The 22,375-nt window shown below is 51.3% G+C and overlaps 1 protein-coding gene across 1 annotated transcript in view; it reads left to right on the forward strand.

Moving 5' to 3' along the window:
- Positions 1-22,375, forward strand: part of ARHGEF16 (Rho guanine nucleotide exchange factor 16) — a 58,015-nt gene that overhangs the window by 6,128 nt on the left and 29,512 nt on the right. Inside the window, exons 2-5 of the mRNA XM_038746715.1 lie at positions 5,523-6,084; positions 9,515-9,560; positions 11,103-11,275; positions 20,351-20,407. Coding sequence (XP_038602643.1) covers positions 5,545-6,084; positions 9,515-9,560; positions 11,103-11,275; positions 20,351-20,407 — 816 coding nt within the window. The 5' untranslated portion in view covers positions 5,523-5,544. The remainder of the gene's footprint in view (positions 1-5,522; positions 6,085-9,514; positions 9,561-11,102; positions 11,276-20,350; positions 20,408-22,375) is intronic.

Genomic DNA, 22,375 nt, shown 5'->3' on the forward strand with positions numbered 1-22,375 from the left:
GAGAACCGTGTAACCTGCCTGCAAGGAGGTTACAGTCTAATCTACCATCACTTTGTGGCTGCTCTGAGTCTCCCCACTTCTATAGCCAGGATTCCTCTTGCCGTAATTGGTGAAGATGCCTCTGTCAGCCAGGTAAATGCCAGGTCAGGGAGTAGCTTGGCTTTCCTGCTCTTGTGTGGAAAGATCATGAAAGCGGCCATGCATTTCCTAAGTGTGTTCTGGAGTCGATGTCTCTGGGCAGAGCATGGAGGCACCCATGGGGTGTGAGGAGCTTTCTGACTGGTTTTCTTGAAGTGTGTTTTCAGAGACACCTGCTCAGATGGAGGTGCCAGGACAATGTCTAATTCCCCCTTGTGTTCTTCCTCAGCACCTAGTTAAAATGCACTGTACCCAGTAAGCACATAATACTCTTGCTACGACTACAAAAGTGAGGGGGTTTCCCAATTTGCTTGTAACAATAATAATAATAATTATGGTATTTGTTAAGTGCTTACTATGTGCCAGGCTCTGTACTAAGTGCTGGGCTGGATACAAACAAATCAAGTTGGACACAGTCCCTGTTCCATATAGGGCTCAGAGTCTCAATCTGCATTTTAAAGATGAGGTAACTGAGGCCCAGAGAAGTGAAGTGACTTGCCCAAGGTCACACAGCAGACAAGTGTCAGAGCCGGGATTAGAACCCATGACCTTCTGACTCCCAGGCCTGTGCTGTATCCACTACGCCATGCTGCTTCACCCCAGTGCTTAGTACAGTGCCTGGCACATAGTAAGTGCTTAACAAATATCATTATTATTATCATTATTTATTGTCATTATTATCATCATCATCATCATCATTTCCCCAGCCCCAGTAATGCTGGCAGCAGATCCCCTCACACCAAACACTGGGGTCCAGACCCTCCTCGGGGCAGAATGGAAGCAAGTTCCTAAATGAAAACACGTGCCTGATCCAGGGTAAGCAGAATGATCACCTTTCAGAAAGGGCTTTGGGCCGCCACCACAGGCAGTCCCTCATTCTGGCTGTGTAGCCAGCGGACATGACTAGCTTTCACCGGGCAACTTTCCCTGGAGCTTCTGAGCCCGAGCCCAGCCAAAGAGCCCTTCACACCCTGTTGGTCAAGTCCATGTGGTGGTGGCTGTTTCCTGGCAGCTGGCCTAGCCCTTGGGCACCCGAGCAGCTGGGGGGGGGTGGGGTGTGGGGAAATGAAACTGGGAAATCCTATCCCTTTGGCCCCTCGGAAAGGATTGCTTCTCCCTTCCAGCGGGATGAGACTGTGAAGTTTCAGAAATCTGGAGATTACCAGAGCCTTGAAATGCTTTTTTATTTCCCAACTGTGATGGTGAGTGACATCAAAATCCCGGCTCTTTAGGAGTGTATTTTCCTCAAGATAGGGTTTTCTTGGAAGGCACCTTAATATAGACTTATTCCAGCTGCAGGTTTAATGGGTACTTAAGACATTTATTAATTCATTTGCACTAAGCACTAGGATACAAAATAACCAGATCCGATCCATTCCTGTCTCACTTTGAGCTCACATTCACAGAGCAGGTGTATATTCCCATTTCATAGGTGAGGAAACTGAGGCTCAGAGAGGTTAAGTGACTCTCTTAAGGTCATCCAGCAGACCAGTGGCAAAGCTGGGACTAGGACCTGGGCCTAGCTATCCTAGCTAGGCAAAGCTGCGACCTAGCTCCCTGCCCTGGGCTCTTTCCTGGGCCATAACTATCTGGATTTCATCTCCAGTGTCCCAGATCCAGTGATGTCACTGGTCTGAAATGGGATCTGAATCTGCCAGGTGACTTTTAGTGCCTCAGACTTTCCCACTGATGAAGCAGTGAGAATTGCGTGTTTGTGTGAAGATTTGGAAACAGAAGGCTCTTAGTCAAAGCCCCAGCCCTGAATATCTGACCCCCATGTCAAGAGCATGCAGGGCTTTTTGTGCCAGCCTGCCTGCCAGCCCCCATGAGACCCAGAGCCTACATGTATTAGGGTTGAGAATAATGATGGCATTGTTGGCCAGGATCTGTATAGGCTGCGCCCTCCAAAATTCCCAATCTGTGGCATCTGTGTTCCCATTTTATAGATGGGAAAAACCAGGGTACAAAGAATCTTAAGCAACTTTCCCAGGTCTGACAGTGGCAGAGCTGGGACAGGAAGCTGGGTCTCCTGTGGTTCACGGGGTGGGGGTGGGTGGGGGGGTGGCCCCACCTCTTCCCTGCTGCCTCAGGGAGTTTATTACTTTGAGGTGGGAATGAGTGAAACCGAGGATGGACTGGCACAGGGCACCGGGAAAACAACAGGTGCCTGATCGCCTGTTTCGACTTGAATCATTTCAAAATGGACTTTTTTTGATGAGGGCCTTGGCTCTGAACTGAGCTGCTGGGCCCTTGATAATAATAATAGCAATGATGGTATTTGTTAAGCACTTACTATGTGCAGAGCACTGTTCTAAGCGCTGGTCTCTGATGGAGCTCCAGGCCCACCTGGTCAACGGGCATAGGACCGGGCTGCAGTGTTCCAGGCAGCTTCTCGGCCAGCAGTGGCACCATCGGCTCCCGCAGCAGGCGGTGTGGGCAGGAGGGGCCACCCTGGGGTTGGGGTGGGACAAAGCCAGTCACATTCCCACTTCTCCCATTCTTCCAGCCGGCAGGATGCCTTCTCCAGCTTGGCCCTGGGCCTTCAGTGGTGGCTCCACTAAGTCCTGAGCCTGGCCCCAGTTCTAGTACTCCCCCAGCCCCGTCCCCGATTAGAAAGCTCCCAGGGCACCTGTGGGTGATAAATTCAAGCTCAACTCTGGAAACTGGCCAACTCTTAGCGAGGTGCATTCCCTGGCCTCACTGGTAGTCAACATTTCCTGAATGGTCCTGGTGGGAAGCAGGAGGCCTGGATGTCTGATTCTGGAAAGGCAGCATTGGAAAGTCCAGAAAGGCAGCATTGTCACTTGGGTAAACAGGTGGAAAAAACAGAGTGGAAAGAACATAAGACTATCGGGTGGGAGTCCTGGATTCTAACCCCAGCTCTTCCACTAACCTGCTGTGTGAACTAGGGCAAGTCATTTAACCTCTCTGGGCCTCTGTTCCCTCACCTCTTCTAATGGAGATAAGAGATCTGCTCTCCCTCCATTTTAGATCGTGGCCCCATGTTGGGCAGAAACTGGCTCTGATCTGATTTTCTTCAATCAGCCTCAGTGCTTAGCACAGTGTTTGGCACCAAAAAAGTGTTAATACAGTCACTATTATTACTGGTTAGGAAAAGTGTGGCCATGAATCCCCTCAGTTTCTCTGCCCAGATCTTGAGCTGAAGCTTCCAGTGCAAACGGTCTGTGTTCTAGCAGTGGGAATTGGGTCTGAGCTTTCAATTTTGCTGAATTGGGCAGTAGTCTCTGATCTTCTCTGCACAACAGTAGGTGCATGACATGATATGACTGATTGAGAGGAAGGCAGGCAAACCTATTTTAACAGACCCAGAAGCCAGGTTTAGGGGAGACTTGGTCATGGGGAAGTTCTCCCCCAGCACTTAGAACAGTGCATGGCACACAGACTGTGAGCCCGTTGTTGGGTAGGGACCATCTCCATATGCTGCCAATTTGTACTTACCAAGTGCTTAGAGTGCTCTGCACACAGTAAGCACTCAATAAATACGATTGAATGAATGAATGAATGAATGAATGGAAATCTTTTCAAGGTGGATTGAATTCCACAAAGAGTGGTGTGGTCAGTGGAAAACTTTGGAAGGTTTTGTTTTAAAAGAGTTTATTGTAAAAAGGATTCACGGCAGGCCCGTATTCTTGGAGGAGAATCAGTTAATTCATCAGTGGTATCTGTTGAGGCTCTATTAAGTGCAAGACACTGCACTGAGCACTTGGGAGAGAGTTGCAGAAATGTCAGTTTTCCAGCCTTCAGGCTTTAAAAGGGAAAACTGGGTGGTGGGGGAGCCTTGGTTTTTCTTTGCCCAATGAGTCCCTGCCCCTCCCACCAATGGGATCAGAGTAGAGTTTCCAGCCTTTTCCCACTCTTCGGAGGTGGCACTGAATCTGAAAGGCCCAATTCTGGGGCTCTGTGCCTTGGTTTCCCCAGTCTGTCTGGGAAATGTAGTGCCTCTTAGCTAGCTGTGGGAGGGCTGGACAACACCAGGTGGAATCCATCCCCATGGGCCCATCTGCCTCCAGCCCATTAGAGTGGTTGCCTGTGAGCCCCCCGTGGGACAACCTGATCACCTTGTAACCTCCCCAGCGCTTAGAACAGTGCTTTGCACATAGTAAGCGCTTAATAAATGCCATTATAAAATAAATAAATCCTGGGGCGGAGAGGCCTCCCGTTGACCAGTGGGGGAGGAGGTCATTGATGATTGGTTCCCACAGGTCCACTGGTGTCATTCCCCCACAGGAAGAGCCAGGCAGCAGTAACCAGGCCCTGCAGATAGGGTCCATGCCAATAATGAGGGGCCGGTACAACTGAGGTGGCTGCTCGGAGTTGGGCCAGGCCTCGGAGGGGTTGAGCTTCACAGTGTCCTCAAGAAGAACAGCCTTCTTCAGTTGAAGCAGGTCCTTGGGTGTTCAGTTCAGAGCGCCGCCGCAGGAGTGTTCAGTTCAGAGCGTTGCCAGCAGGGTTGCCCTGGTGAGAGTGCTGCCTGTTGGGGGGCCCAGTTCCAAACGCTGCCCACAGGAACACCAAGGATAAGTTGCTGAAGGTGATGATGATGGATCCATAAGGGGTGGCCAGCAGGGGTCAGCTGGGAAGACTAGGCTGCAGTGATTAGCCCCAACTCTGCTCTCCATTTTCCCCTCAGCATTTCACTTCACCATCTCACTCTCACCACCTTCAAAACCTTATTAAAAGCACATCTCCTCCAAGAGGCCCTCCCTGACTAAGCTGTCATTTCCTCTTCTCCAGCTTCTCTCTGCATCTCCCTTGCACTTGGATTTGCACCCTTTATTCAGCCCTACAGCACTTATGTACATAATTGTAATGTTTTTATATCAATGTCTTTCTCCCCTTCTAGACTGTAAGCTCTATGTGGGCAGGGAATGTGTCTTCCAACTCTGTTATATTGTACCCTCCCAAGCGCTGAGTACACTGATCTGCACACAGTAATTATTATTATCCAATGTTGTCAAGTTGTTTTCAATTCATAGCGACTCTGTGGATATATTTTCTCCAGAACGTCCTGTCTTCTGCCATAACCCTTAAGCTTGCTACTGGTTCTTCCATTATCATTGTTATGGTTTCTATCCATCTAGCTGCTGATCTGCCTCTTCCACGTTTTCCCTGGTCTTTTCTCAGCATTAGTATCTTCTCCAGAGAATTAGTCCTCCTGTTGACATGTCCAGAATATGCTAATCTAAGTCGAGTCATTTCACCTTCCAAAGACCACCTTGGCTTAATCTGCTCCCAAACCCATTTGCTCCGAAGTATAGTAAGTGCTCAGTAAATACGATTGATTGATTTATCTCCAGGCCAGAGTGAATGAGTCCGTGTCCTAACCTCTGTGTTAACCTCTGTGTTACCCCCTGCACCCCTAGGTCCTCACCCTCCAGCAGCAACATGGCCCAGAGGAGCTCGGGCAGCTCATCGGACGAGGCGTCCAGCCTCCTAGGCCACCAGCTCCACTCCAGCCTGCACCTCGACACATCAGGGGACCCACCCCGGGGAAGAGCCCGAGACAACGCCGCCTTCCAGCCTGAGCCCCACCCCCCAGTCCAACCCCACCAGATCGTCCTGAGCACGGAGAGCCCAGTGGCGCTCAAGGTGGGGACACAACAGGTGATCCCCAAGGCCCTGGCAGTCGCCAGTAAGCCCAAGGGTCCTGCCCGACACCAGAGCTTTGCCTCGGTCACGCTGAGCAAGGAGGCCGCCCGCCGCAACCCCAAGCTCCTACCAGCCTCCAGCTTCTCCCATGATGACCTGGATGTGGATGTGAACTCAGGGGGGACGCTGCGGCGGAACTTACGCAACCAGTCATACCGGGCAGCCATGAAGGGCTTGGGGATCCCCGGCAGGGCGGCCCCGGCCACGCAGCCCCTCCGGGCCCTGGCGGAAGAGGTCAGCCCAGCACCCAGTGCCCGCATGCCGGCCAAGCACAAGGTAGGGTTAGCCATGGGCTTCTCTCTCGGGTCTAGACTCTCTCCCTCCTCCCTTCACTGACCGGCCATTGGTGGGGGCGGGGACGATGCTGCCCCTTAAGGATGGAGCAGCAGTGCAGCAGCATGGCCTCTTGTGGGTAGGTTGGCCATGGGTGGCCCTAGGTAATACCGGACATAATACCGGACACCTGTCCTTTCCACCCACTGAGTATATCCAGGGACAGGCTGACCAAACACTGGACTGTCTGGACTGTTGGACAAGTGGCCATGATGGTCATGGGGCAAGGAAGACTGGGAAAGAGACCGGCAGGCTTTGCTCCTTCATTCTGTTTCACCCCAGGTTAGGGCTCGGGGCCACCTGGGCTGGGTCTGTGGCTGGTGGTGACAGCAGCCATGGGGGTGACTGCAGAGGTTCAGGGGGTGGCAGCAGGCAGCACAAATGGAGGGAGATGGGCAAAGAGTTGCTTTGAAGTCAGAACACAGACAAAGCCCTCTTGAGTCAGGGGCTCCCCAACCCCCGTTAGTCCCCACCTGCCAGTCCTCCTTCTCCCCCACCCCCAGTCAGCCCCATGGTCAGTCCACCCACTGAAAAAAATCCAGACCCGCCACCTCAGAGTGGAGCAACATGGAGCAACAAGCAATGGTACTTGTTAAGCGCTTATTATGTGCCAAGCACTGTTCTAAGCACTGGGGTAGATACAAGTTAACCAGGTTGGACAGAGTCCCTGTCCCACACAGGGCTCACACTCTTAATCCCCATTTTACAGATGAGGTAACTGAGGCTCAGAGAAGTGAAGTGACTTGCTCAAGGTCATACAGCAGATATGTGGTGGAGCCAGGATTAGAACCCATGACCTTCTGACTCCCAGGCTCGTGCTTTATCCACTAAGCCACCCTGCAGTATTGGGGTAATGCAACTGTGACCAAAGAGACTGCAGATAGTGGGCGCTAAGGCTGAAGGCACCTGCTCTCCCAATTTGGGAACACCCTATTCCCATGGGTTTTTCTTTCTCCAGAACCTAGTTCCAACCTGTTCTACTTTTCTTCCAGCATTGGCTTGATTCCTCAAATTTGTGGAGTACTGTCCATTTTCTCCAAATTATTGTCACCTGGGTAACTCATTTTCCCCTGCCCGTAGATTCCCAGGTCCCTCCGCCTCAGAGCAATTGGCTATATCTGCCTGGGCTGGGTAGAATGGAGAAAAGGGTCGTCCTCCTTTTCCCCCTGATTTTTCTCTAGGCTGGCGCTTGAGGGGATTGTGCATCATGCAGGCAGGGATAAGGGTCTTGAGAACTGTGTACCCTAACTTTTGTTCCCAGCCCACCCCGGGCTCCCCGGTGTTGGAGTATCCACCTGAATGGCCAAGAATATTGGAGACTTTTTCCAGCCCCCCTTTCCTGAGCCTTCACCTCGCTGCCATCCTGAGGGGCTTGGGACTAAACCCAGGTGTGTGGGCAGGTGGGCAGTGGGGCTCAGGGGTGGCACAGAGCCCTCAGGGCCTGGGTGCAGCGAGTGAGGCAGGAGGCCACCATCTTCTAGCCAGAAGAGCTAGTGCCCCAAGCTTCCTGTGGTCCCATTTTAAAAAAATAGTATGTATGTGCTTGCTATGTGTCACTCACTGTTCTAAGCACTGGGGTAGACACAAGATAATCAGGTTGTACACGTCCCTATTCCACATGTGGCTCACAGTCTTATCAGCATTTTACAGATGAGGTAACTGAGGCACAGAGAAATGAAGTGATTTGCCCAAGTTCACACAACAGGCAAGTGGAGGATTCGGGTTTAAACCTAGTTCCTTCTGGATCTCTGGCCATTTTTCTAAGCCATACTGCTTCTCCCCTTTGATCCTGTCCCATGCTGTGCTGGTGTTATACCCCCCAGCATGGGAGAGCTCCCAGGCAGGATGTTCTTAGACCTGGACAGAAACAGGGATTCTGGGGGCTGCTGCTGACCCAACCTGCTGTTAACGTGACCCAGGTAGACCTGAGAAGCCCCTAATGGTATTGTTAATCATGGCTTTGATGAAACACCGTGCTCAGTCAGCACTGGCCAAAATGCTGGAATAGATATAAATTAATCAAATTAGACCCAGTACCTGTCCTGTTCACAATCCTAGAAGTAGGGAATTCGAGTTTTTTATCCTCACAGTAGAGATGAGGAAACTGAGGTTGAGAGGTGATGTGACTTACCCAAGGTCACCCAGCAGGCTGGTGGCAGAGCTTGGCCTAGAACATAGATCTCCTGGCTCCTAGGATCCCATTCTTTCTACAGTCCACATTGCCTCCCCCTAAACCTTAAAGGCTCAATTCCACCCCAGCTCCAAGCCACCCATCTAATTCACCAGAGACCAGCTCCCCCAGCCCAGCCTTTCTTTCCCCCAAGGGTTATCAGTTCTGAAAAGGGGTTGCCAGGTTGGTCTGCCTCAGCAGAGGGCGATTCAAGCCCAAACCGAACTGGTTCAAGGGAAAGTCAGCCTGTCCTGTCCCAGAACTCTGTGGGCTGGTCAGCAGCCATGTTGGCAGCTGCTTTGTTGCAAGCCCCAGGAGGCCTCTGCGGAAGGGGCAGAACAGCCGGGGAGGAGAAGTCGGAGGAAGGAATGGAACTGTCCCCATGGGTCCCTGGGAAAGAGACCTGGCCCCTCCCAGCTGAGTCCCCAAGAGGAGTGGCCAGTTCCAAACAGCTGTGGTTGCCATGGTTCTATTAAAAGGGTCCCAGAACCCTCTTCTCTCCCTCCCCCCTGCCTTTTATTTTTAATGGTACTTTTCAAATGCTTAACAGGGCTTAACTATGTGTCAAACACTGATCTAAGTGCTGGGGTAGGTACAAGTGAATTAAGTTGAGCAGTGTCTCATCCATCATGGAGCTCACAGTCTAAGTAGGAGAGAGAACAGGAGAACTGAGGTTCAGAGAAGTTAAATGACTTGTCCAAGGTCACACAGAAAGCATGTGGCAGAGTCAGGATTAGAACCCAGGTCCTCTGACTCACAGGCTGATTCCCTTTTCACTAAGGCATGCTGCTTCTGGCCTCTTGGGCACCTAACTTTCAGCCTCACCCCTGCCTCCTGGCCCCTTGGACATCTGACTCTCAGCCTTACCCCCATCTCTGGCCACCTGGGCCTGATCTTGGCTCTTCCTGGCCCTGCTCAGTGTCTCTGGGGGTCTGGTTGGATTCCCTGGGGAGGAGACGCTGGATATCCAGCCCATAGAGCTGTGGGGAAGACTGTGGTTTCACCCCACAGTTTGTGGGGGGGCTGCCCTCCATTGCCCCAATCCTAGGAAGCCAGAGGCACAGCCCCCAATCCCACAGCTGTGGATTTGGGCACCAGGTGCCATCAGCTGCGATCCCATGGGAGAAGGATTTGGATTTATCCTGTAAAGAGATTTTCCCCTCCTTTTTCCAGCTGTACTTAAATCTCATTCTGTCATTGCAGAACACCCTGGGAAGGAAGCGGCCACAAAAGGGGTCCTTTAAAGATGGTGAGTCTGCCCTCCACTACCATTCAGTCCTAAAACGCCACACCTGACTGGGCTTCCAAGAGCTCGTGTTGGCCCTCCCCCCGCCAACAGCAGGACCAAACCTCCCCAGTTCCCAAGAGACAGTTACCCCTTTTAAGTTTCCAAGGGAAGTTAGCACACTAATAATAATGATGCTGGTATTTATTAAGTGCTTACTAAGTACTAAGCACTGGGGTAGATATAGCAGATACAGTAGATATGGAAGTGTGGTTCAGTGGAAAGAGCCTGTGCTTGGGAGTCAGAGGTCATGGGTTCTAACCCCAACTCTGCCACCTGTCAGCTGCATGGCTTTGGGCAAGCCACTACTCTGTGCCTCAGTTACCTCATCTGTAAAATGGGAATTAAGTCTGTGAGCCCCAAGTGGGACAACTTGATCACCTTGTATCCCCTCCAGCGCTTAGAGCAGTGCTTGGTGCATAGTAAGCACTTAACAAATACCAACATTATTATTATTATACAAAATAATCAATTTGGACATAGTCCCTGACGCACTTGGGCCCGAATGACTAAGTAGGAGAAAGAACAGATAATGACTGTCCACTTTACAGATGAGGAAACTGAAGCCTAAAAAAATTGTGACTTGCCCAAGATAACTTGGCAGACAAGTGGCAGAATCTGGATTAGAACCCATATCCTCTGCCCTCCAGGCCCTGTTCCTAGGCCTCCCTGCCTCCCTGTTGCCTCTCAGCCCTCTTAGCCACTGATGGGTCACTTGAATCTCTCCTGCTGCATTCACTTTGCCCGGTCCCATATGGGAGCAGACCCATTCCCTGCTCTCCAGCCCTGTACTCTGTCTCCCTTCAAGTGGTCGGGGGTTTAGACAACTCCTCCTGCCTCCATGTCCCCTCCTGCCTCCACCTCCATTCGGCCTTCTCTTCCTCCCAACAGCGAAGCCTGACCTCTCCAACCTCTCCCTCTGGGCTCCCAGCTCGGGGGGCTGGTCCCTGCTGGGCAGCCTGCTGCTGCAATCCCAAGTGCAGCCTTGGCCCTGCCGCCCTCATGGGGAAAAGTGGGAGGAGGGGTTGGAGGGCGAAGGAAAGTTGGAGGTAGGTGTGACCGCAGGAGCCGGCCCAGAGAGTGGAGACTGTCCCAGGGGGGCCTTGGCAGTGGTAGGGGCTGGGGAAGGGTTGTGGGGAGGGGGTTCTGGAGGGTCAGTGTCTCCTCAGCACAGGCGGAGGCCGGGGGGCAGCTCTCCTCACCGTCCCAAGGTACGGGGCTGCTGCGCCAGACCTCGTACGTGTCACATTCGACACTTGGGTGCTGGTCTACCACTCCGCTCCCACCTACCGGCCTCATCCGAGCCCTGCCTGGTCATGGGGGCCTCTCTGCCGGTGGGAAGCCAGTGGCAGGCACTCCTCCGCCGGCTCTCCAGCTCGGGGTCTTTCCCCTGGGTTCCCCTGGAAGCAGCGGCTGCCATCCCAGCAGCAGACAAGGATCCCGATCCCCAGGGGATGCTGGTCTCTGAGGGTCCAGGTGATCACGAGGCACCTGCCCTTCCCGCAGACCCCCGGTTCTACCAGGAGATCCGGGAGAGGGGCCTCAACTCCACCAGTCATGAGTCCGATGATGACCTTCTGGAGGACAGCTCCACTTCGGACAGGTCCCACAAGCCGGACCCAGACATCGTGGTGAAGAACTACCGGCCCACTCAGGTCACCTGGAGCAAACTCCCCGAGGTATGTGAGCGCGGGTGGCTGTGAGACAACCGAGTCACGTAGGTCAGGTCCCCTCCTTACTCCTCTAGCTTTCCCTCTGGCTCCTTCCAAGTGGCTAGTCAGCCCAGTTTTTCCTCTCCAGAAACTAAAATTAAGATAATTGTGGTATTTGTTCCAACTCTACACTGTCCCCATTGAGGGCTGTTCCTTGGGCCACTGAAGCTGTGTTTTTCCTCTCTTTCTTTGCCTTCCCGGGCAGGCAGGGAAATGATACAATGGTTGGTGGTGATTTGGGGGTCCAGCATGGGTAAGCCTCAAGGCCTTCCCCCTTCTAGACTGTGAGCCCGTTGTTGGGTAGGGACCGTCTCTGTATGTTGCCAACTTGTACTTCCCAAGCACTTAGTACAGTGCTCTGCACACAGTAAGCACTCAATAAATATGATTGAATAAATGAATGAAAGGCAGCTGGAAATAATAACCACAGAATTAAGCACTTACCATGTGCCAAGCACTGTACTAAGTTCTGGGGTCAAGGCAAAATAAACAGATCCTGTACAGTCTCAGTCCCACATGGGGCTCACAATCCACAAGGAAGGAGGATCAGGGATCTTATCACCATTTTGCAGATGAGGAAAAGTGAGGCCCGGAATGGTTTCATGACTTGCCTAAGGTTCCACAACAGGGCAGTGGCCAAGCACCCAGATCACTTGAATCCCTCGTGCTGCACTCTCTCCTTGTTCCCATTTTGCCTGGTCCCAGATGGGAGCAGACCTATTCCCTGCTCCCGATCCCAAGGTCTCGCCCCTTGGACTTGTTGCTCCTCATGCGGCCTGCAAGCTGTCTGGGATCCAGTCTGGCCACGAGTCCATAAAGTCATGGACAGGCTTCAAAAATGAATTCAATCCGGTAGTGCCTGGGAAGCCTCTAAAAAATATCTGAATGATATTGTAAAAGTAAATGTAAAATCTGAATGTAAAGATGCGGGGGGGTGGTCGCTATCGCCTCCACTGCTCCCTTCTCATTCGAACTTGCGGGTCTTCCTTCTTGTTCTAATCAATAGCACTTACTATGCTCAGAGCACCATACTAAGTGCTTGGAGTACAGTAGATTTGATAGACATGATCCCTGCCCTCAAGGAGCATACAGTTCAGCCCTACCCGCCTCGCTAACTGGGTGTCATAGCAGTGAGGGCTGACCTAGGAAAGAAGCCCCCCCACAACCCTGAAGGAGCTGATAGAACAGCCCTTCTCCACCCCCTCCCACACTCTTGATCCCTACGGTGGGGAGAAGCTGCCAGTTGTTCACTTTATCAATAATATTTATTGAGCTCTTGCGTGGTAAGGCAAAGCAATGAACTAAGTGCATGGTAGGAAACAATAGAGTTGATAGTCACAATTCTGCCCTCAAGGATCGTACACTCCAGCAAGGGAGACAAACATTAAAATAAATTACTGGCTATTATTATTATTGTGTCAGCAGGTCATTTCCGATTCATAGCGACTCCATGGATGTACTTTCTCCAGAACGTCCTGTTCTCTGCCATAATCCACAATCTTTCTAATGGTTCTTCTGTTACCATTGTTATGGTATCTATCCTTCTAGTTGCTGGTCTGCCTCTTCCACATTTTCCCTGGACTTTTCCTAGCATTAGTCTCTTCTCCAGAGAATTAGTCCTCCTGATTATGTGTCCAAAATATACTAATCTAAGTCAAGTGATTTGGCCTTCCAAAGACCAGTTTGTTTCAATTTGCTCCAAAATTCATTGGTTTGTTTTTTGGGCAGTCCATGGTATTTGCAAAAGCCTTTTCCAAATTGCTGGTAGGGGAAAGTAATGGCGTAAAAAGATATGTCTGTAAATTCAGCAGGGAGGTGAGTACCCAAGTGCTTAAGTGACATGGAAGTTCTGAAGTGACAGTTGTTGGGGGAATTGGGAGATGGGACATTAATCAGGGAAGGCCTCCTGTAGGAGATGTGATTTCAGATGTGCAATGAAGATGGGGAGAGCAGTGGTCTGGCAGATGTGAAGGAGGAGAGAACTCCAAGAAGAAGATAGGTTAGTTGGAGAGGAGTGAAAGCTGGGAGCTGAGGTTTAGTGGGAAAGAAGCAAGGATAATTATGTAGGGAGAAAAGAGCTGCCTTAATGCCAGTGGTGAGGAGTTTTTGCTATATGGGAAAATGGATAGGAAACTACCAGAGGGTTTTGAAGAGTGGGGAGACATGGGGAGAATGGTGATTTGGGAAAATAATCCGGGAAGTCGAGTGAGGTATGGCCTGGAGCGGGGAGAGACTGGTGGCAGGGAGGTCTCTGAGGAGGCTGATGCAGTAAAGTCGGGATCAGAATAGAGACTGTATGGAGGAGAAGGGGTGGATTTTGAAGAAGTTGTGGAGTAACAACCAATGGGATTTGACGACAGACTGAATATGATGGTTGAAAGAGAGGGAGGAGTCAAGGATAATTCAGAGGTTATGGGCTTGTGAGACAGGAAGGTTGATGCTGTATTCAACTGTGATGGGAAAGTTAGGTGAAGGGGTGGGTTTGGGAGGGAAGATCAGTTGAGTTACATGTTGAGCTTGAGCTGCTGATGGAACATCCGGCTAGAGATGTCTTGAAGGCAGGAGGAGACATGAGATGGTGGGAAGTCAGAGTTAGTGAGGTTTCATCTTCCAAGCCCGGGCCCCTTACCCTCTCTTAATAAAGGCCACTCTCCTGTCACTTCTATCCAAGTTGCCCACTTTCTTCGGGCCCCATGCCTGAGTGGGTGTTCCCAGTCTCTGCCTGGGCCATCCCGGTCACCCCCTCACTCCTCCAGCTGGCTTTCCCCTAACCCTCTCACCCCTGGGACTTCCTCAGCTGTAGCCTGTGCTGCCTTGGGCAGCAGCCAGAAAAGGGAAACCCTAGCCCTGGGTCTGGTGGGGCGAAGACATGAGGTCAGGGTTGCCAGTGGCTGAGAGGACAGGTAATACTGCTAATAGTAGGTACTGAGTGTCGACTGGGTATGGTGCACTGTACAGTCTTCCCCTACAGACTCTAAGCTCCATGTGGGTAATAATACTAATAATAATGACATTTATTAAGCGCTTACTATGTGCAAAGTACTGTTCTAAGTGCTGTGGAGGTTACAAGGTGATCAGGTTGTCCCATGGGGGGCTCACAGTCTTAATCCTCATTTTACAGATGAGGTAACTGAGGCACAGAGAAGTTAAGTGACTTGCCCAAAGTCACACAGCTGACAATTGGCAGAGCTGGGATTTGAATCCCTGACCTCTGACTCCAAAGCCCATGCTCTTTCCACTGAGCCACGCTGCTTCCACAGTAGGTTTTGTGCCTACTATGTCTGATTGTACTTTCCGATTGCTTATTACAGTGCTCTGCACACAGTAAGTTGTCAAATACCATTGGTTGTACCAAGTGCTCGAGAACCCCAAGTAACTCTTTCCTCATCCGCATCATCCGCAAGTGACACCCGTTATGTGAATGGAGCTGAGTTTATTAGGTGGGGTCCCACAGGCCCTTGTCCCCCAAGAGAGAACCATTCTCTGCCAAAAGACCCAAAGAGCTAGAGATGCAAACACACAACGATAAGACACCTTTCCCACGCTTGGGGTCACGTTGTATTCCCTGCGGTCCATGTGAGTGCGGCCCATAGGGCTGAGTAATGTTGGCCACTTCCTTTTCCACCCAGACAGTTCGCTGCATGGCGGGAAGCAGCGTGGTATAATGGATAGAGCATGGGCCAGGGAGGCTGGTCATGGGTTCTAATTCCGGCTCTGTAACTCATCTGCTGTGTGGCCTTGGGCAAGTCACTTCACTTCTCTGTGCCTGTTACCTCATCTGTTAAATGGGGATTAAGACTGTGAGCCCCACGTGGGACAGGGACTGTGTCCAACCTGATTTCCTTGTATCCACTCCAGCACTTAATACAGTGTCTGGCACATAGTAAGTTCACAACAAATACCACTGTTATTATTATTATTATTGCCGCACAAGCTTATCATGAACCTGTGTATTGCATAGCTTGACCATTTAAGTGGGTCAAGGTAAAAATTGTCATCTTTTCACCTGCGCATGTTTGATCTCTGTAGTGAAGGCACAGGTCAACTCCCAGGTAGCCAGCTTGCCCTACATGCTGACGGATTCCTTGTCGGTTTCCAATGGGTGCCAGTAAGGCTCTTTTTGCATTGTCCCGTGGTCTCCTCGCTTCCTGCCATGTGACCTTGGGCAAATCACTTAACTTCTCTGTGCCTCAGTTCCCTCATCTGTAAAATGGGGATTAAGACTGTGACCCCCATGTGGGACAGGGACTGTGTCCAACCTGATTTCCTTGTATCCACTTCAGCACTTAATACAGTGCCTGGCACATAGTAAGTTCACAACAAATACCACTGTTATTATTATTATTATTGCCGCACAAGCTTATCATGAGCCTGTGTATTACATACGCATAGCTTGACCATTTAGGTGGGTCAAGGTAAAAATTGTCATCTTTTCACCTGCGCGTGTATGATCTCTGTAGTGAAGGCACAGGTCAACTCCCAGGTAGCCAGCTTGCCCTACATCCTGACGGATTCCTTGTCGGTTTCCAATGGGTGCCAGTAAGGCTCTTTTTGCATTGTCTCGTGGTCTCCTCACTTCCTGCCGTGTGACCTTGGGCAAATCACTTAACTTCTCTGTGCCTCAGTTTTCTCATCTGTAAAATGGGGATTAAGACTGTGAGCCCCACGTGGGACAGGGACTGTGTCCAACCTGATTCGCTTGCATCTATCCCAGAGCTTAGAACAGTGCTTGACATATAGTAACCGCTTTACAAATACTATCGTTATTATTTACTCCCAACTCTGCTGTTATCTTGGGGAGCTGATTCCCTTAGCAATGAGGATCTCCCTCCAAAGTACACTTGAGGAACATGTATGCCCAAGTGCTGCAGAGGCAAATGAATAAATAAGTGGGGGAGCCTGGGATATGCTGCTAGACTGCTCATCAGGGAAGACCTGTGGGAGGAGGTGGGGGCTTCCTCCCAACTCACTTCCTAGCAAGGTTGAGCCCTGGGTATTCAGAGCAGGTGGCTGAGACCATGGCTCCTGTACACGGTACCTCCCTGCTCAAAAGGGGCTCCTGAGGAGCTAGAGGCACCACTCCTGGTTCTCCATATCCCTTCTTCTCCCGGCCTCTCAGGAGCCAACGGAGATGGAGGGGGTTGGTCGGGGGAGAGCTGTCCCAGGCTGCCTTGGGGGTTACCACCATTCTAGTTCTGCCTGAAGAATGCAGGGGCTGAGAGAGGGGGTGGCAGGAGGGAGCAAATGAAGTGAGGGAGTTTGGTGGGGGTAGTGGGGCTGTCGAGCTGGATCCGCTAGTAGGGAGAAGGTGCCACAGGACTTCTGGGTTCCCCTCCTCAGCTTCTCCCCCTTCCACCCAGCATCCCGGTGAGACTTTCTCCTCAGCACTGAGGTCTCTTCCCTATGGGATCACCCCACCCCGTTCCCTCTCTCCCTGTCCTCTTCTGTATTCCTCCCTCCCTTTCCTCCCTGATGCGTGCCGTCTACTCTCTCACTGGGCACAGGGGATGCTGTTGGGGCTTCCCCTTGCATCTCCTACTAATCCCTATCACCCTCCTTTGTTTCTCCCCCTCATTGTCCCCACCCCCTGGACAACCACAGAACGATTCACTGAGGGGAAATGGAAAGCTGAGTCTGGTGGAGGAAGGGCCAGGGTTCTCCCCTCCCTCTCTGGGATTGGCATGTGGAGAATTCATCTTATCCCTCCCAAGGAAGGGCTCACCAAGGTCCTCTCTCTTATGACTCCAGTGAGAGGGCCGGGAGAGACTGCAGAAGGAGGCGGCCCAACCAGGAATCTGAATCACCCCTACTCCCTTTGTCTCCGAGTGTCTGAGGGACCAAAGCTTCCTCACCTCCCAGTTAGGAGCTCCACTCCGCTCAGCTTTTCAAGCTCAGCGGTGCATCGTCAGATCCTACTGGGAGTGTCTATTTAGGCTAGGTAGCGGTGACCTGTGAAATGCTGCTGGCTGAGGGTATTGGAGAGCTTGGGCCCTGGAGCCTTTGACCCTCTATGGGCTGAATATGGAGTCCCCGGGATATTCTCCCTTGTGTCTCTCTCTCCCTCCCTCTCTCTCTCTCTCTCTCTCTCTCTCTCTCTCTCTCTCTCTCTCTCTCTCCCTCTCTCCCTCTCTCCCTCTCTCCCTCTTCCATAGGATTTTCAGAATCCAGGAAGCCAGAACCTCCTGTAGTTCCTGCCCATCAGGGTCTGCGATGATGGGGACCCTCATTTCATCTTCCCTGAGGCCACAAAAGTGTCCGTTCAGTAGATCGAATGTGTTTATTGAGCACCTACGGTGGGCCAAAGCACTAAACTCTGCACTTGGAGAGTATAGCAGCAGCAGCAAGACACATTTCCTGTTCTCGAGGGGTTCCCAGTCTACTGGGAGAGGTGGGTGGACAAAATAAATTAACAGAGTGAGAGCAGGAGGAAGAGCAAGGATATAGTAAGGAGAAGCGTTGGGGTGAAAGGTGAAGAAGGGGAATGAAGTCGTGGACGTAGACTGAGCTATACACTGCTGTATCATTTAAATGCCAGGATAAGTATAAAGCCTTAAGGGGTAAGGGTGACTGTTGGGTGGACCTCATCTGGGGTGCCAGGGGTTACTTGGGGAAGTAATTTCTGGAGGAGGTGGGGTTTCAGGAGAGCTGGAGACTGGCTGATTGAGGGATGAGGCAGTTTCAAGCACAGGGACAAACAGTGTGAGTGGAGAGTTGGGAGAGTAAAGAGTGAGGTGCAGTCAGAAGGGGAGCCTGGAGAAAGGATTAAGAGGGAGAAGCAGATAAAGAGAGCCGACCTGCGAGGTGGAAAGTCTTGGGCCTGGTTGGGATGCTGGGGGAGTTGGAGGGCCCATTCATTCATTCATTCAATCGTATTTATTGAGCGCTTACTGTGTGCAGAGCACTGTACTAAACACTTGGGAAGTACAAGTTGGCAACATATAGAGATGGTCCCTACCCAACAGTGAGCTCACAGTCTAGAAAGGGGAGACAGACAACTGCGTTGCAGCCCCGGGGCTCCTCTAGATGCAAGATGGGGGTTGGCGAGGCTCAGAGTGGTGTGACTTTGATCCCCCACCCATCCTCTGGTCAGGGCTCCTGGTCTGCCCCCAGTAGCCCCAGCTGCCAAAGGGGTAGGCCCTGTGTCCCTTCGCACTCACCGGCCCACCTGCTGGAACGCCTTGTTCTGCTGGGACCTGGCACAGCTGTGTGCCTGGCGGCTGCAGAAAGCCACCTAGAGGGAGGTGGAGACCAGCAGAACCAGTGAGCGTGCCATGGGTGGGTCCCAGTGTGTAGTGGGGCCGTGACTCACCAGCAGAGGCCCGGGGAGGAGAGAGTGTGTCTGGGCAGAGGTCACAACTTCCAAAGGTGCCGCTGTGGGCCAGACCTCACATTGGCGCTTCCTTAGGCTCTGAGGGAAGGGGAATTCTCCCGCTGGCTCTTCCTGTTTGTTGTTTCTTTCTGCCAGTATCACTCCAACACCCTCACCTTGCCAGTCTCCAATCCTGGGGGCAGGGGTCTGGCTCCCTGCTGCGGCAGAGAGCTCACCTGGACACGTCTGGGGACAGAACTTGGCCTGGGTCCCGAGCCTCAGGGTTGGGTCAGCGCCGGGCCCAACCCAGCCTGGGGCATGGAGGTTCAGAAACCACTGCTCCTCCCCTCCCTGCCCTCCACCCTTGAACTCAGCTACAGGGCATCTGAAGAGGTCAAAGCCAGCAAGGGGTAGACTTGCCCCTCACTCCTCCCACCTACCCGTGGGCTACCGCCTGGCTATTTTTCCTTCTAGATTCTTCACTGTCCTTTTTGTCCTCCCTGCAAATGCTGAATCTCTCTCCAGCCGTGACTGCAGGCCCTTCCCTCTGGGTCTGAGTGGCCCAGGTCAGTAGGGTGTGAGGGGAGGTGGGGGCAGGAGGCATGCCCGGGACATGTTTGCTCAGTCAAAGAATGCGGAGGGGGGTGTCCACCTCAGCTGCCTCAGCCTGGGTGTGCTGCTGCCTTGACTGGGGTGGGAGGGCTCCTTGGACAGATTTCTCTGTTTCCTCCTCTTCTCCCTGGGACAGACATTTCCTGCCCTGCCACTTTGCCCAAAGGATTGATAATAATAATAACGATTATGGTATTTGTTAAACCCTTCTATGTGCCAGGCACTGTACTAAGAGCTGGGATGGATACAAGCAAATCAGGTTGGACACATTCCCTGTCCCACATGGGCTCCCAGTCTCAATCCCCATTTTACAGATGAGATAACTGAGGCACAGAGAAGTGAAGTAACTCACCCAGGGCCACACAGCAGAGAAGTGCGGAGCTGGAATTAGAGCCCATGCCTTCTGATTCCCAGGCCTATGTTCTATCCCTGGACCCTGCTTCTCACTACACCATTCTGCTTCTCATACTGATTGATGCCCATTTTGGGTGGTGGCAGCTGTGTGGGGGGAACCCCTTAGCCTGTGTGTTCTCATCAGTGGAAGCCTGGAAAAAAAGTCCAGGATCCCCAACGTTATACTCAGACCCCTGCTGAACTTGGACCACCCCTACTCCTTGGATAATAATAATAATTCTGGTATTTGTTAAGCACTTACTATGTGCCAGGCATTGTACTTAGCACTGGGGTGGATAGAAGCAAATGGGGTTGGACACAATCCCTGTCCCACATGGGGCTCACAGTCTCAATCCCCATTTTACAGATGAGGTAACTGAAGTACAGAGAAGTGAAGTGATTTGCCCAAGGTCACACAGCAGACAAGTGGCGGAGTTGGGAATAGAACCCATAACCTTCAGGCTCCCAGGCCCATGGTCTATCCATTATGCTATGCTGTTCCTACTACATCATGCTGTATTGCTCCTACTGTGCCACACTGTTCCTGGGATGGCATCGTGAGTTCTTGTCAATCAATCAGTGGTATTTATTGAGGGCTTACTGTGCAGAGTACCAAGCACTTGAAAGTGTACAATTCAGTAGAGTTGGTAAACATAATCCCTGTCCTTAAGGAGCTTACAGTCTAGAGGGGGAGACAGATATTAACATAAATATGTCTGTGTACACAGGTTGTGGAGTCTGGCATACTGAACCAGCTGTCCCCTGAAGAACGCAAGCGGCAGGAGGTAAGAGAAGCCAGTCAATCGGTTGATCAGTCAACCAATCAGTTGGTATTTATTAAGCACCAAATGAGTGCAGAGCACCTTACCAAGTGCTTGAGTTGTGTTGGGGTTGGATTGGCTATAAAGCACTCAAACACCTGCTCCTACCTCACCCCTCCTGTCTGACCTCTCTACTCTCTTACTACAACCCAGCCCACATACTTCGTTTCTCTAATACCAACCTTCTCACTGTACCTCGTTCTCAACTGTCTCGCCTCCCACCCCTTACCCATGTCCTACCCCTGGACTGGAACCCCCTCCCTGTTTATATCTGACAGATGACCACTTTCCCCACCTTCAAAGCCATATTAAAATTACATCTCCTCCAAAAGGCCTTTGCCAACTAAGCCCTCATTTCCCCTACACCCTCTCCCTTCTGCATAATCCTTGAACTTGGATTTGCGCTCCTTATTCACCTAACCTCTACCCCACAGCACTTATGTACATATGTGTAACTTACATTAATGTCTGTCTCCCCCTCTAGACACTAAGTTCCCTGTGGGCAGGGAATCTACCAACTTTGTTGGTACTCTCCCAAGCTCTTAGTGCAGTGTTCTGCACACAATAAGCACTCAATAAATACCACTGATTTATTGATTGATTGAGTCCAGTGTCCCAGCATGGTCCATCCAACAACCCCAACTCACCCCTCTCCATCCTTAACTTTACTTCTACCATATAATTCATTTCAAATTCAAAGATGACCGCTCTCACAGTGGGGGGAATGGCGATGTGTGTGTATGTATAGGTAGAGCCAGTAATCCATTACGTACCTCTCACCCAGGAACTGAATTCAAACCATTTCTAAATCTGCTGATATTTCTGGCTGCTTCATCTTCCAATGGGATCAGATTCCCTGATTCTTTGCACTCATCTCCTGCTGGAGGAAGTAGCATGGCCTAATGAATAAAGCATGGGCTTGAGTGTCAGAAGATTCTGGGTTCTGATTCTGGCTCCACTGTTTGTCTGCTGCATGACCTTGGGCAAGTCACTTAACTTCTCTCTGCTTCAGTTGCCTCATCTGTAAAATGGGGATTAAGACTATGAGCCCTATGTGGGACATGGACTGTGTCCAACTTGATTAGCTTGTACCTACCCCAGTGCTTAGTACAATGTCTGGTACATAGTAAGCACTAAATAAATACTGTAAAAACTTTTAAAAAGGGTTTCCTACTACTTGTTCTGAACCTGCCACCTACATGTTTGTGCCCTTCCATCTGGCTGGAACTCCCTGATCCTTCAAATATCTGACCAACCACAGGTCTTCCCATTTTAAAAACTCTGGAAATCACATCTCCTCCATAAGGTCTTCCTAGATTAATCTCTCATCTCCTCAGGTTATATCCCCTAAATGCTACGCATGAAGCAAAAACTCCTCACTCTCACCTTCAAGGCTCTCCATCACCTCGCCCTCTCCTACCTCACCTCCCTTCTCTCCTTCTCCAGCTCAGGCCGCACCCTCCGCTCCTCTGCCTCTAATCTCCTCACTGTTCCTCATTCTCACCTGTCCCGCCGTCGACCCCCAGCCCACATCCTCTCCCTGGCCTGGAATGCCCTCCCTCCACACATCCGCCAAGCTAGCTCTCTTCCTCCCTTCAAAGCCCTACTGAGAGCTCACTTCCTCCAGGAGGCCTTCCCAGACTGAGCCCCATTTTTCCTCTACCCCTCCCCATCCCCCTGCCCTACCTCCTTCCCCTCCCCACAGCACCTGTATATATGTTTGTACAGATTTATTACTCTATTTATTTTACTTGTACATATTTACTATTCTATTTATTTTGTTAAGGATGTGCATCTAGCTTTACTTCTATTTACTCTGATGACTTGACACCTGTCCACGTGTTTTGTTTTGTTGTCTGTCTCCCCCTTCTAGACTGTGAGCCCATTGTTGGGTAGACACTGGCTCTATAAGTTGCCAATTTGTACTTCCCA

This window comes from Tachyglossus aculeatus, chromosome 5 (assembly GCF_015852505.1).
Source record: "Tachyglossus aculeatus isolate mTacAcu1 chromosome 5, mTacAcu1.pri, whole genome shotgun sequence".
NCBI lineage: Eukaryota > Metazoa > Chordata > Mammalia > Monotremata > Tachyglossidae > Tachyglossus > Tachyglossus aculeatus.